This window comes from Micromys minutus (assembly GCF_963924665.1).
Source record: "Micromys minutus genome assembly, chromosome: 11".
NCBI classification, from domain to species: Eukaryota; Metazoa; Chordata; class Mammalia; order Rodentia; family Muridae; genus Micromys; species Micromys minutus.
The window spans coordinates 50,506,367-50,522,512 of NC_137980.1; the positions used below are offsets into that span (position 1 = coordinate 50,506,367).

The 16,146-nt window shown below is 43.4% G+C and overlaps 1 protein-coding gene across 2 annotated transcripts in view; it reads left to right on the forward strand.

Moving 5' to 3' along the window:
• The window catches only part of NDRG3 (NDRG family member 3), a 59,721-nt gene that overhangs the window by 37,574 nt on the left and 6,001 nt on the right, over positions 1-16,146 (forward strand). For both annotated transcript variants that reach the window (XM_080924757.1, XM_080924758.1), the window contains exons 4-13: positions 1,375-1,480; positions 2,791-2,911; positions 4,397-4,459; positions 6,272-6,332; positions 6,663-6,749; positions 9,797-9,853; positions 11,577-11,680; positions 12,574-12,639; positions 12,746-12,797; positions 14,831-14,878. In XM_080924757.1, the coding sequence (XP_080780883.1) occupies positions 1,375-1,480; positions 2,791-2,911; positions 4,397-4,459; positions 6,272-6,332; positions 6,663-6,749; positions 9,797-9,853; positions 11,577-11,680; positions 12,574-12,639; positions 12,746-12,797; positions 14,831-14,878 (765 nt within the window). The remainder of the gene's footprint in view (positions 1-1,374; positions 1,481-2,790; positions 2,912-4,396; positions 4,460-6,271; positions 6,333-6,662; positions 6,750-9,796; positions 9,854-11,576; positions 11,681-12,573; positions 12,640-12,745; positions 12,798-14,830; positions 14,879-16,146) is intronic.

Sequence of the window (16,146 nt, forward strand, 5' to 3'; positions counted from 1 at the left end):
CAATAGATATTTAGTAAATTATCAACTTGGTATGTATGTGTGCATCACACACGTGTAGATCTCCTCAGTAAGTCTGACAAGTCTCTGAATGCCCATGCAATAACAGATTTATTTCTTTGTATTTTTTTCTATCCAAATCCTATGCTTCATTTCATAAACAGTTCACAATACCTGAGTCTAGTCTACATTTCTCCTTCCTTTATTTAAGCCATTTAGTGGACTTTGATAAGCAAAACCAGTAACCAAGAACATTAAATAGAGAAGCATGCAGCCCTGAATCAGTAAAGCTTTCTTTCTGCTCTGGCCTGGAGCCTGAGATTTAAGATAAACTGATGTCCTATTGGGCAGAAATTGTCTTTTCTGCATGAGAAAAACCAAAATTATAATGAGGTTTACTATTAAGAAAATTATACTGGAAACCCATTGCATTTGTTGAGATTCCAGTTGGCACAGTTAAGCCTTTCTTATTCATGTGAAACTTTGAGACAGATGGAAACTTCAGCAGGAGGCTAGATATGATAATTATTTTATTTTGTTATTTTTAGAACTAGAATAAATCTCCAACGCTACCAATAACAAACCTTTCTGGCTTTCCTCGGTTCCCTGAGCCGGGCTCTGCTCTGACTCAACTTTGCTTTGGTTCATGTTTCATAGGATAGATGGAAAAAACTGCCCGGCACCCTTAAACTAGGGCAGTTCAGGACATCTCAGGACTTAAGGGCACACACAAGGACCAGGGACCAGGAGGAAGAGTAGTGACAGAACACCTAAAAGCTACCAGGGTTACTCCAGTTTCAGGAGAAGCACCAAGTCACAGACGTGATCTCAGTCTCAAACACAATCCTAGAGAGGGATGCTGATACCACATGACCAGATCCTTTCCTGCCTTTAGGAAGCCATCACCCAAAGGTTTTATTCTATGAATGTAGTCTATGAACGTGAGAGCCAAGAATCACTCCTGTTAGGGACAGACGGTGTAAGACACAGGCAAGAAAGGAGAGAGATTCTGCATCAGTATACCTTTCTGTGTCTACCGAAATTATCAAGATCTTTGAAGCCTCTGGCTTTTTTACCCAGGAACAGTTTCACACCTTCAGTTTCCTTATGTGTTCTTTTCCTAAATATTTCCTGGTTCCTTATCCAACTTGCTTATTTCCTTTTCATACCCAATTACAAATTTATGATCAACAAATTCTTGATTTCCTAGACTCCTAAAACTGAGTTTTCAGGACAACAGGGGGTCTTTTTCTGTGTATTTATTTATCTATTTTGTTGGTAGGATTAGAATGTTCAAATAGTGTGTATAGCATGCATCTCTCTGGTGAACTTAGAGTTCATTAAGCCTGCCTGAGGTCTTGCATTGTCTTATTACAGGAGCATGACATAGAAACACCCCATGGTATGGTTCACGTCACCATAAGAGGCTTACCAAAAGGAAACAGACCTGTTATCCTGACATACCATGACATTGGGCTCAACCGTATGTATTTGATTTACAGCTTTTTATCATAATGTATAATCTTTATATATTAAGGAAACTATTTCATTTTTAAAAATAACTATTTGTTTATGCATGCTTGTATTACATGTCTGCATGTTTACCATATGTGTGCCTGATGCCTGTGGATATCAGAAAGGGGCATCAGATCACCTGGAACAGATGCTGTGAGCCACCATACGGGTGCTATGAACCCAACCATTTCTCCAAACCCAAACAATGGTGTTTGATAGAGCAGAGATAGTCTGCTTCCTTAGCACTCCATATCTCTGTTGGCATGTTCTACCTTTCTATTATGTCTGCTTAAGGAGGAAGACAATCTGTCAGCTATTAAAGTGGAGCCAAACTCCAGTTCACTGGCTTTGTGGTCCTGTGGGAATGATGCAGGGCTGCCCTCAGGCAAAGGACGTGCTCCACCATTAAGTTGGATATCCTCAGCCATGGTTGTTTTGTTTTGTTTATATGTTTGAGGGTAGAAACTTTTGTTGTGAGAAACTCACTGCATTACTAACAGTCTTCTTTCTGCAGCCGGTCACCAGTTTCTTTAAGTAGGTGCTTCATCATGATATACTTTTAGTATCCTTATCATCCAAACTCAAATGCAACAGTACTACAAAATCCAAAGCTGCTTTAGTGCTGCTGTGGTGTTACAAGTAGAAACATCCATACCTGATTTCATGTAACGAACCACATGCAACACAGAGGTGCAGCCAACATTTGGAATACCCTCCAAGTGTAGGTTCTAACTGCAGGAACTCAGACTCTACAGATATGTTTCTTTCATGCTGCTCTGGCTTTCAGAGTGTTGGGTTGACAGCCCAGGGTGAGCCTTAGCCTGAAGTAAGGAGGGCCCTATGCTAAGAAGGTTAACCACAAGGCAGCATCTCCTCCATGCACACAGCAGTTTTGACAATAAATAGCCCCATGTGCTGTATGTCAGCAGCCAAGGATAACCCTAGACAGGGTCAGAGGAAGCTCAGAGCCCTTCCTCATCAGGTAGAGAAGACAGCATTGTGGGTAGATCATTTTGTGCACCACCAGGAAACTTAGCAAATATCCACAAGAGGCTTTCTGCTCTGAACCCATTGCGTGGAATTGAGAACCAGTTGTTCTCAGTCACTGAGGTTTCTCCTGTGGAGTCTTCCTCAGGCAGCTTGAGGCACAGACTGTGTGCAGACCTCACTGAGTGACCACTGAGGAGAAGGGACTGAGAGAACACTGGTCAGCTTTTCAGGGCAGAGGGTAAGCAGGGAGAGCTGGGGACTTGATCCACAGGAATCCTTCTCTCATAGATAAATCCTGCTTCAACACGTTCTTCAACTTTGAGGATATGCAAGAGATCACCCAGCACTTTGCTGTCTGCCACGTGGATGCCCCAGGCCAACAAGAAGCAGCACCCTCCTTCCCAACAGGGTAAGTAAGGCCACAGGGATGCTCTGTGGGAGGCATGCAGCTAAATGATGATGAATGGCCCAAAAGGGCTGTATGCTGCGCTTCCCTCCCACTTGATGGCGTCACACCCACGGGTGGTGTTGCTTGCCTGTCTTTCTGCCCTTGGTCTCAGAAGCTCTTGTGTTGACGGCTCCTTGGTATTTTCACATGCCCAGGAAAGCCTCTTCATGGCCAGGACCTGTGTCTCTGCAGTCACAAGGTAGAATGTGTCTGGAACACCCACTTCTCCCTCATCTGTCCCCTGACCCATTCATTTTTTATTTGTCACTTTGTGTCCCTCCCTGAATTGCCAAATACATAGGCTGAGCCCAGACTCCTTTGGCCCTGCTATGGGAGGGCCGTCCCATCTGAATTCCTGCCTAGGGAGGGATATGGACACCTGGGGAACCAGTTCTGAAGCTACATTGATGGGCAAGGGCACCATTTGACTGACCTTGACACTCAACACCATCCCAAACTTGCTCTGCCTGTCAGTCACAGGCTCCCAAGTATCCCCTGGGCAAGGTGCCAATAAGAGCTTTTCAGGGATCTAGGAGTTCCTCCCATCTCCTGCTGCATCTGCCAGTGACTTCTGTGCAGTTAGCATTCCAGACAGGGAGTCTGCACCTGCAGAGGATCCAGGCTCTGCCAGACACTGTTTAATGCTCTGTGTTTGCTCGCTCACTCGCTCCAACAGCCGATGAGATTCTTCATCAGTGTGCAAGGAGGTAGCAGAGCCGGATTCTTGTCACACAGAATCCTAGCTGACTCTGTCCACGCTGTTGTGTCTCAGATACAGGTGTCTTTTGTCCAGGTGCTGCCATCAAGAGTGTTTTCTAACTGTGCACAACACACACACACACACACACACACACACACACACACACAGTCTCATTTTAAAATATCCTGTTCCTTTCTGATTCTGTCATCTGTGACTTTCTCTTTAGCTCTGGGCTTCCCTGGCCATTTTAGAATCAGTTCATATTATAAATAAGCAGTGGATAAAATAAACGCATTAGACCTAAGTGAAAAAAATGCACATTTATTCTGAGATCCTGAGTTTTATGCATAGGCCCAGGAGAGCGCTGTTTCCTGTTACAGTTGGCTGCCTAAATATGACTGGCAGACATGCCGCTGCACATCCTGAGCCTGGAAGTGAATGTTAAGGTGTGGGAATAGCACATAGTAGGCCCTGTGACCAGTTCTTCTCCTGTAGCCTGCTCTGGTATGAGGAGTGTGGATCTTTTATTTCTTCCTCACATGACAGTCATGGAGGATCATGTAGCACGCCACACTTGTTTCTAGGCACCAGGTCACATCCTTTGAGCTTTTGGTAAAGTGAATTAATTAATGAATTAATTAAAACAAATGTTGTGTTTCTGTAAGACTCCTGGACTGGTCAAGGTCTCCCAGTGTCTGGGAACTGTGGGTGCTTTCTAATTCAGGAGCGGTTCTTCTGGGTTTCAGGTATCAGTACCCCACCATGGATGAGCTAGCTGAGATGCTGCCTCCTGTTCTTACACACTTAAGGTGAGTAGATTTGCAGTCCTCCAGTCTTCCCCCTCATTACTACAAATGTAAGCCAGGCTTTCACTCAGCGAAATGGATACTCTTCCTCCAAGATCTGTGCCCAGCTCTGCCATCTTCTTGGTTTAACTCTGTTTTCTGAAGAGTCACTGTGTTCTTTGTGCTTAATTCGGAAATGGGTGCAGTTGACAAGCAATCACAGTAAAACGCTGTGAGCAATGTCCGAGTGCTGCGCATCTCAGCATCTCAGGTCCAAGATGCTCAGCTACCCGGGGTCTCTTCTTGGCATTAACATCAGCATAAAGAAGTCTGATATTGTGATAGATGAAAGAGCATTCATCTGTCTGTTATAATACGTAAATGAGGCTAGCTAGCGAATGTCTTTCCTGGTAGGTGCCATATAGGCCAAGACAGCCAGGGCAGAAGGAAAGACCAATTATAAGATCAGGTAGGAGAAAGGCATGCTGTAACATCTGAGACACACAGGCCAGATTCCTCACGTCTGAAAGATCAGATAAATGTTGGCAGTGTCTTTGTTGAGTAAAGGAAAGGCATTGAAATATTTTAATCCTGGCCTGAAACACAAATTAGACTTTTAAAATGGTTGCTGCAATTATATAAAATGTAACGCAGTTAAATTATTTAAATTAAAAAGGATTATTCCTGCTCTAGTCATTTGTAGAGGAGTAAAAGCTAAGCACATGGGCACAATTTAAATGACCATGGTCATTCAGGAATAGGATGCAGATAGTTTGATCCTTGATTCTGTAAAGATAGGTTAAAATACATTTTAAGGGCTGAAGATAGGGCTCAGCAAATGAGGTTCTGCTCCTGCAAAGAGCCTGAGTCTGCATCTATAAACAGCTACCTGTAGCCCAGCCCCAGGGATCCATGTGCTCTTCTGAACTCCACAGGCACCTTGTATTCAACCTGCACAAACCACACACATACACCTAACTTCAAATGAAATCATCTTTAAAAATAAAACAGTGTTTATCTTAATACATTAAAAATATACAAATGTAAAGTAAGTAATAAAGAAAATATTTCTGGGTAGTTTCCTCCTGAATTTTGAGGGAATAGTAAAAGTGATTCTCAGCTGGCCCAAAGGTAGTGAATTACCGCAATTGATTGTTCGCAGTCAGCTACAGATTGAACTCCTGTTGTACACTTTCCCTCCTCACTACTGCATTCAGCTAGTCTTAAAAAAATGGATGGTTCCGACATTTGAGAGGGGTGTGTGTGTGTATATATATATGTGTGTATATAAATGTGTATATATGTATAAGAACAGGCTATCTCAAAAAACTATATAAACACATGTATATACACACATGTACATATATGAATATGTACACATATGTATACTCTTTTTTTTTTTTTTTTTTTGAGACAGTCTCTCTTGTAGCTGTGGTTAACCTGGAACTCAGAGATTTGCCTGCCTCTACCTCTCAAGTGCTAAGATTAAATGTGTGCATCACCATGTCCATGGCATATTTTATTTATATATAAAAGCACATTTGAAAGTAGATGGTGGGGCTGGAGAGATGGCTCAGTGGTTAAGAGCTCTGACTGCGTACTTCCAGAGGTCCTGAGTTCAAATCCCAGCAACCACATGGTGGCTCACAACCATCTGCAATGGGATCTGATGCTGTATTCTGGTGTGTCTGACGACAGCTATAGTGTACTCACATACATTAAATAAATAATTTTTTTAAAAGAAGATGGTGTTATCCTTACATAGGTAAGGCACCAGAGGTTGTTCTTTCCATAGGGAGTTGACACTGTCAACTGTTTGTCTGTCCTCATTCACAGCATGAAGAGCATCATTGGGATTGGAGTTGGAGCAGGAGCCTACATCCTCAGCAGGTTTGCAGTAAGTACAAAGTACTTGCCCATAAGAAAGTCCTCTATGAGTTGAACAACTGTAGCATTCGCTTCCCCAGTCCCCCATCTGCTGTAGCAACAAAAACCCTGTCTTCCCTGAGCACCCATTCAAGGGAAGATGACTTCACCCCATTTAGAGAGAGTGGTTTCCAGGTGCTAGTCAGGCTGCAGGAGGTATTGTCCGTCAATGCTCCACGGCACCTCCCCGCAGTCTCCCTTCAGACATGAGACACTGGGGCATAGAGCAAGCTGCCGACGTGTCCACTGCGTTAGAAGAAGTGGGGAGCGGGAGTCTCACAGTTGTCTTTGTCTCTCTCAGCTCAGTCATCCAGAGCTGGTAGAAGGTCTTGTGCTCATTAACATTGACCCGTGTGCTAAAGGCTGGATCGACTGGGCAGCTTCCAAAGTGAGTACTCAATGGTGGAGTTGGTCTGCTCATTTGCTGGTCCCTTAGAAATTACCGTTACATGGCTTAAGGGCAAAATGAGAGGTTTGTTTTGTTGAGTGTTGTGAACTGAACATGTTATGTGAGTATTTCTAACATTCAGCTTTAACAACAGCCTCACTGAAAAGGTTTTAAGTTTGCAACTTACAGTATTTACACATGTACTCACCACTCAGCCACTACGCAGAAGTGTCTGTCTTTCCCTGACCAGTGCTCCCTGCTTGCTGTTACCTTATTCTAACTCCGTCACAACAGACAGGCCTCATCTGTTCTGAAGCTTCATGTAGTTGGTATTTTAGACTGTCGTCTTCTGTGTCTGGCTTCTTCCTCTTATCATTGCAGCAGCAACAAAGGATTTTCTGTCATTGTGTATTTGTCTACCTTGGGGGAGAGGGAACGGGCCCAGACCTTTCCACATGCTCAGCAAGCACTGCTCTGCCATGCTGCCTCAACCCTCACCATCCTTTTACAAGGTATAGCTTAGAACTTGCCTCTCCCAAGAGGCAGTGATGTCAGTGCCTTCCTTTGGAATGTTCTTGCAAAGTTCCTTTTAAAATCTTCTGCCATTCTGATAGGGTTTCTCATTCAACATAAAAATGTTTTAGATATAAGGCTCTTGTAGCTTAGATATCTTCTCTTACTCTGGCTTGCATTTTTAGTTACTTAATAAATAAAATGACTGGATGACTCATTATCTCCAGTAAACATAGAAACAGCTCTTTTCTACTGTTCCACTAATCATATTAATTATTAATGTTTACCTTATGGAAAATGATAGAATTTTGTCTTTAAAATATGTGCCACCAGATAGAAAACAAAATAAATATGCTAATGACCTATCAAATATAAAGTTTCCATGCTAAACCAGAGCCAAAGAGAGATCATTGGAAAGCATGTTCACTGTGTGCGGTTTCATTCGAAGCAGTCTGTTTTCTCACTGAACTGCAAGTGCTATCTCTGATTAATATAAATCTATGGGTGTTGAACTGAAAGCAGTGATGTTTTCCATAAGAGAAAAAGAACTTATTGCTTTCATATCCTGCTAAAAGATGACTAACACAATAATTTCATTTTTAAATACATGTATTTAAATACAGTGCAACTACCATAAGTGCCTTTGTAATTTGCCACTGAAAGAAGTTTCTCCAGAGTACTTATGACCGTGTTTACCACATGTATCAGGGATTTTTATTAACACTCAAACCCAAAATATCCAGTAATTCAGTATCTGAGAACTTTATAGTGATATAGATTTAAGCAAAGGGTTAATAATGATCTTTAAAGAAATGAACACATATCTGGTGCTTACTGTATAGCATTTTTAAAAATATTCTCTGCATTTACATTTCAGATGTTATCCCTTTTCCCCAATCTCATCCCCCCGCCCCCTCCCATTGCTTCCATGAAGGTGCTCCTCTCCCAACCACCCTCTCCCACCTCAGTACATTGGCATTCCCCTACATTGGGAAAATGTGCCTTCACTGGACCAAAGGCCTCTCCTCCCATTGATGTCAGACAATGCTATCCTTTGCTACATATGCAACTGGAGCCATGGGTCTCCCCATGTGTGCTCATTGGTTGGTGCTTTAGTCCCTGGGAGCTGTGGTGGGTTTAGTTAGATGAAAATTTTGTTTTTCCCATGGGGTTGCAAACCCTTTCAGCTTCTTCAGTCCTTTCTCTAGCTCCTTCATTGGGGTCCTTGTATTCAGTCTGATGGTCAGCTGCAAGCATCCTCCTCTGTATCAGTATGGCTCTGGCAGAGCCTCTGAGGAGGCATCCACATCAGGTTCCTGCCGCAGTCACGGTTCATAAATGACTTACATTTATGTTTACACTGCTCTTAGGATCTAAAAGAATCAATACATTGTTTAAGGTCACATAGTTAGAAGTCACCAAACAAAGATATTTGTGAAAACATTGTAAGAAAAAAAGATAGACAAAGTCTGTGAAGCAATAGCAAAGTAACTTTAACTGACAGTAAAAGTAGAACAGTGTATGACCAAAGAATTATCTTTCTTAGACATCTTTTCTTAGATGTGAGAGGAGGATAGAGTCTGAGGCAGACTGGCATAAGGACAAACTTACCCAGGCAGCCTTGGTAGCTACGCCTTTAATACTAGCACTCTGGGAAGTTGACAAGGATCTCTGTATAGACTAACCTGGTCTACACAGTGAGTTCCATAACATCCAAAAAACCCTGTCTCTAAAAACCAAGAAAGGAAGAGAGAGAGAAAGAGAGAGAAAGAGACTGAGACCTATCCAGGGCTGGGCGTGGTGGCATGTACCTTTAATCCCAGTGCTCTGGAAGCAGAGACAGGCTAGCCTGGTCTACTTATCGAATTCCAGGTAAATGATATCCTGCAACTCATCCAAGTCCCCAGTGGGAATTCCATCCAGAACCCAGGCAGAAGCTTGAAGGGGAGTTGGCAAGATGAGTTGAGCTGAATTTTTTTTTCTGAAAATAGACTGTCTCCAGATTTCCACAGATCGCTGCGTTTATTAGACTGTAAGATGCAGCATTTTGAAATGGGAAGAATTGGGAGGAAAATGTTCAAATGTGAGAACATTCTGTAAATATAGCTATTCCTCCCACTCCCTAAAGTAAAGATGGCTAAAACTGGAAGGAATCTTATTTTTGGTGTCTTGGATGTCTTGGGCAGGGTTGTAAGTCAACCTCTACCTGCCATCAACCCAGTGTGAGTGCAGAAACGGGGGCAGGGAGGAGGCAGCAGCAGCCACAGTCCCAGACTGCAGGTTTCTAAGGAAGGGCCCCTGTTCCTTCCAGCCCTGTTCCAACACAAACTCAGCTCATACCATGGAAGAGATACTTAGTTCTTCCTTATATGGTTGCTTTTTTTTTTTTTTTTAACTTTTCTTCAAAATGATACCAATTCATGTTTTTATTTGTTTTGAAGGATACTGTGTGTAAAGTACACCTTCCTTTAATGGGCACCCGGGAAATGCTCACACGTGCTATATCTCTCTTACCTCCGTTTTTTATCTTTCAGCTCTCAGGCTTGACCACCAACATTGTGGACATAATTCTGGCTCATCACTTTGGGCAGGTAAGCTCCTGTGCCAGAGAGCTGCAGTTTTGGATGAAAAGCCTACTGTGCTTCAGAAGGGAAAGAGGCACCTTGCCGTATAAGGATCCTGTCACATAACTTGGCCCATGCAGTCAGAGGGCATGAGGGGCTGCAAAGGCCAGGCCTACAGGAGCCCCTTCTCTCAGCCTCACAGATCTTGTCACTCAGAAAGCTACAGAAAACAGCTGCTCCCCCACCTGTCCCCAACCTGTCCCCCACCTGTCCACTACCTGTCCACCACCTGTCCACCACCTGTCCCCATGAACAGAATGCCATCTGTGAATGTTTGCCAACACCCGTGCTCTCACCAGACAGCTTTAGCGCCATCAGGAGGCTCAGGAAAGGTTTCTCAGGAATAGAAATTTTAGAAGAGACCAGCAAAGAACCCTGAGATGCTATTGTGGGAGGAGGTTAGAGATGACCTTATGGAACCACAGGCAGATGGGCACTGGCATCGTCAGCTGGATGCTGCTTTTCTGGGATGGTTGTTGGTGGGGAATTTCCTGTTCTGTAGGAGAAAGTGAGTGAAGGAGACACTGAGCAGTGAGGGGCAGAGCTGTGAGCCTGGAGTGGGCGGGGCCGTTACAGGGAGGGGGAGGCTGCTCCATTAGTCAGGATAGACCAGGCTCTTACCACCTACTGATTATGTGTGTGCTGAGTGGTTTTTATTTCATCTGGTGCATGTGGTATAAACCTGGATGCCCTGAAAGAATAGTCAGTGCTCTTAACTACTTAGCAACCTCTCCAACACTTTGGCTTAATTTTAAGAGAGGGAAGCCAAAAGCTTGACGCATCATAATATGCCACCATCATCCACACAGACAGTGAGGGAACTGATGTTTGAATCAAGGTCTAGTTCCAAAGTTATATTCTTTCTTTCACTTTTTCTCTTATGTCATTATATTTTTACCAGTGTTACACATTTACATTGATTTTTGAAGAAGGAGCTTATTCAGGCTTATTATGGAAAAATCTTTGTTGCACCCCATTTCCTATTTCCTATAGGCACTCACTTCAGGTTTTCTGATTCCACACTCTCTTGCTCTGACAGTGCCTATCCCCAGGATTAGCCTAAAACTTGGATGCTCTTCCATGAGCTTCCCCAGTGCTGAGATCTTAATCTGGTTCTTTGTGGGTGGGTGACCTCCATCTATTGTGTTTTCTTGACAAAGCAGACATAAATCACTTATACTATTATGTACATACTGTAATTGCATGTCTTCAACCTTTGTCCTATGGATTCTCTTATATATCCATATATATTATTGTATAGAATATCTCCTTACAACGAGAAGAAAAAGGTTCTCTTGTTTTCCTAGTCATTAATCCCCCTAAACAAAATACTCATTGTTCTATTACCTCTCTTTACTTTTGCCTGTTTTTTAATTTAAAATAATTAAAATCATGGAGTATACTCTCTGTACCTGGTATTTTTTGCTCTATATAACTGTCTTTGGTATATGCTATTGCATTTACTAGTTGGTGCGCTGGTTTGACACGGAATATGAAACCGAACTATGATGAGGCTCATCGGTGTTGTCGATGTTAAAAGGGTGTTAGCCATTCAGTGTATTGGTGCATTAGTAACTCTATGCACCACCCCAAATCCCCTCATGAGCACAGTGGCTCTGAAAATACAAACCAGATAAGATGAACTTGTTCTGCAGCTCAGTTTACTGCTGTTTTCTTCCACTTGTTCTAGGAGGAGCTGCAGGCCAATTTGGACCTCATTCAAACCTACAGACTGCACATTGCTCAAGATATCAATCAAGAAAATCTCCAGCTCTTCCTGGGTTCCTATAATGGGTAAAGTTGTCTCCCATCCCTTCAGCTGTGTAGTACAGCTCTGAAGTCTGCTTGACTCCAAGGAAGCAGAGAGAATAATCTACTGCCATTGTATAATGATATTGCCTGTGATGTTTGATCATTCTAGGTTGAAAGGGATGAGAAAGTTTTTAGAAGGAGCTTTATAGAAGTACACTGTGTGTTCTAAAGACAGAAACCGTTTCTAGGTTGTCGTAAGGGAAAAAAGAAGCCCAAGTTAACATGTATTCAAAAAAATCAAGTAATGTTGGGGTCTAGAGGAAAGCCAAGCACATGTAGGAGGACGTCAGAGAGAACACAGGCTTAATTTTAGTGCTGTTGGCTGCTACCATGTCATGAAGCAGGCAGAGTAAGTAGCATGTGGATGTAAGTCAGTTCCTTTATCCTTGATTATTTAAAAATTTACTGTCTTCTCTGTCCCTGTCCAAGGTTGGGCTGAGGAGAGAGCACTGATTCTTACCCTAGGAATAGTTTTTCCAAAGAAGGAGTGTGGTGGGGCAGGATGCGTGAGTCAGTTGGAGGCTTACAGAGATACACAGCCAGTGAGGTGCCATGCCAGGATTTAAATCTGGTCTGGAGAGCTTTCCTATTTTTAATTGAAATAAAAAGATAAAAGTCCTTTGCAAAGCTATTAAAAGTAAAACTCTTCCCACATAAAAGTATGCCATTCCCTCTTCAAGGGAATGTGCTATTTCTACAGACCACTTGGAAAGTTCAGTCAGCCTTGATGCTTGGGTTTTGAGTTCTCCCCCTTTTTAGCATCCCACAAACCCCTGTTCTTGTTGTGTAGCATGCAGGGTGTCATGGAAGCAGCTGCTCAGGGACACAGAGGTGGTTTTCCTGTAAGTGATGCTGATTCTGCCTTGTTTGTCTAGGCGCAGGGACCTGGAGATCGAAAGACCTATTCTGGGCCAGAATGATAACAGACTGAAAACGTTAAAGTAAGTGCGTGACTCCCCACTGAGCTGCTGCCTGTCAGCACTGATCCCTGATCCTAGGTGTTTGTGCTTCCTTGCTGACTGAGCCCTCTTCTTCCCCCGTTCCCAGGTGTTCTACCTTGCTGGTGGTGGGGGACAATTCGCCTGCTGTGGAGGCTGTGGTGAGTGGTGCTGATGTGAGGAAGCTGGGATTGAAGCATAGTCCAGTACGGCAGGCATCCTGCTGACGCCATAGAAACAAGATCACTCTGGGCCATGCTGTGTCTAGTCACATCTACTGGGTTCTACTGTGACATACTGTGAAAACCAGTTCCTCAGAAGCGTCACCAGGTTCTTGATGGCTCTGTGTGCCACTCCACTCTGGCAATTATTGTCAGATTTTTACACCCAGCCTTCCACTCTGGAATGTTACCATCATAAATCCAGTGGGTGCAGAAGTTGCTGAGGGCCTTTCCCTTTTGTGGACTCAAATAGCATGTTCCATGATGTTTTTAAGGTATAGTTTATTCAAAAAATAAGGCCTTTTCATTTTACTTCCACGCTCCTGTTTTTAGAGAGGTGGGGTGTCATCTGAAATACAGAGAAAACGATTCTCTAGTCAAAGACCCAACTCTCTTGCCTCTGATGGCAAGGGCTTAAGAGTTAGCCCCGGGGATGTCAACCAGGTGCTGTTGACGCCTGGTTGTGCTCACTAACTCAGCATCATTTTGAGTATCTCCTATTCAGTGCTGAGGAGTAACAGATGCTGTCTCTGTTCGGGAGATTTAGGAAATGCAAAGACATGTCAGAGACCAATGGTCGAAGCAGAGCATTAGCGTGCCTCCAACCCTGCCAGGAAACACACACTGCCTCAGTGACTGTGGCAAGTTTCACATGGAGGCATGAGACATTCTACAAACTACCAAGTGGTGGAAATAGGAAGCGCGGTTCATTGTGCAGAGACAGAAGTTGGTTTCTTAGAAAATATGGAGACTGTTGTAGCTGTCCTCTAAGCACCGTGACTAGATATCCGTCTTAAAATTCTACCTGTTGAGTCGTTGTGTTTTCTATACACTTGTGTTTACCACTGCCTGCGTTGTCCTTCACATAGAGCAGACTGAACCTCTGACTCAAGCTTGGCTTCTAGAGCATCTCCTGACTTTAGAGGAGTTTTATAAACCTGCCCTTCAGCAATCCCAAGATTCCAAGTTCACCTGGATTGCTGATTCTTGCCTAGGTAACTTGATCCACTCGCTGACAGCTCGCTGCCTCTTCAGTACTGCACCGTCCCACGCTCTGCTAAAGCACACAGACCCTGTCAACTCCGCTGTTCACTCCACCACAGTGACACATGTGCCCTGCACAGTCTTCCTTTCTCTACCTCTGCACCTCTCCAGACACCCAGCTCTCCTCTGTCTCTGAAAACACTATTGGTCTGCGGTGTGTGTATCCCACACAGCAGTGATGGGTTTGGACTCACTTCCTTTCCCTTTGTGGGATGTGTAGTCACACAGGCTCCTGATTCTGAGCTCCCACCACAGCTTCCACGTGTCTATTCCTAGAAAATGTGATGAGGAAAAGCTCTTTGATTAAGTGATTCAATTTGATTAAAATTGTTTGATAAAAAGTATTTGATTAAAATGTTGACCTTTTAGAACTGGAGGTATATGGCTCAGTGATAGGGCATGTACTCCAAGATAATCTTCCCAAGCCACTTTCTCTGAGGACACTTTCTTGGCTATAAGGGTCCAAACAAGGAGATGACCCAGGCCATCATCCCTGATTTTGATAACCATCACAATGGGACAGTCACAAAGAAGTCTCCTTCACACTGGAGACTTAGAGACCTTGAGTCAGAAGAGTCAGAGACTGGGCATGGCAGCCATCCACCCCTGGCAGGAGGGGCTGATGGGAGGTGGACACAGTGCTTAGTCCCAGCGGATAGTCCATTTATGCTGGGAAGGCATGGAGATCCTAGCAGGGTGGGGCCACGGTCCTGTTCACCTCTCCAAGAATGGAGGTACCTGCCCACATGTCTTAAGGACTTTTGAGTCACCATGCTGTTCATTCAAGACTGAAAATATCAGAAAAGGAAATGACAGATTTGTTTAGATGAACTCTGAGCCATTAGCTAAGCAAACATCACACGTGACCTATCTGGTTGTAAGATCACTAATGTAATTCTAGCAGTTTATGAAATTGTTTTGTTTTTCAGGTTGAATGTAATTCTCGCCTCGACCCTATAAATACAACTTTGCTAAAGGTAGTGTGTTTGCTTTCATAGCCGGCCATTGTGACATCTGAGATACATTCCAGCTCTGTGTTCTAAGCTGCACTGTATGAGTCTCTTCTCCCCTCCCATGGCTGTTTGTGTATGTTCTCGTTCTCTCATTCTCTCTCTCTCTCCCACCCCCTCCCCAATGAACAAGAAAGAATACATAATTACATGTATGTATTTATTGGGGGGTCAACACATGCCAAGGCACACATGGGAGTTAGGACAACTTCCTTGTCTCCTCCCATCATGTGTGCCTTAGGGAGGCACTCAGGATTCAGGCTCAGCTGCTAGCACTTTGACCCTCTGAGCCATCTCACCAGCCCAGAGAATAGATTTTCTAAATGATTGATATCCTGCCCACTGAAAAAGAAATATGTAGCGAAATATTAGTGTCTTTTTCTTTGTTTTTAGATCATAATATTAGAGGAGCTAGAGGTCTGGGCATGGTGTGTATATTTTTTTAATCCCAGCACTCCGGAGGCACACATGGATCTTTAATGGGATTGGAAGTAGCCTGAGCTACAAAGAGAATGCTGTCTGAAATAAAAAAAAAACTGGGATGGTGGCCTATACACAGTTCTAACTCATAGGAAGCTGAGAATTGCTGTAAGCTTGAAGCTAGCCTGAGCTACATAATTCCAGGTTATTCTGGCCTACAAAACAAACAGACAAAGATTAGAAGATGTCTATAACCCTGTATGTTTTCCTCCGTTTATGTTACAAACATTTTCCCATTCTATTAAAAATCAAGTAAACATATAAGATTACAAGAAATAAAGTAATACTGAGAATGCTTTATATCCTGAGTCCTTTGTTTTGTTTTTCAAGATAGGGTATGTCTGTAGAACAGCCTTGGCTGTCCTGGAACTTACTTCGTAGACCAGGCTGGCCTCAAGCTCACAGAGAGAGATCCGCCTGCCTCTTCTTTTCCAGTGCTAGGATTAAAGATTTGTGCCACCATGCCTGGCTCCTGTTGTATTTTTAAGGAAACTTCTAAACATGTCTTAGCGATAAGGATACTTTTTTTTCCCCATAGGCCCCCTTATATTTGTGATACACTTGTAGATTATCAAGAGTATTATGTTTCCCCCAGACAGAAGGTCCAGCTTGTCCAAACAGAGCTCTGTAACTCTCAGCACACACATAGGCTCAGTGCTCTGAGGCTGTGGAACTCACAGTGCTCTCACTCCAGATGATCAGTGGTCTTCTCTGAAATATGGATAAAACATTTGTGGCTTCAAATTTGATTTTTA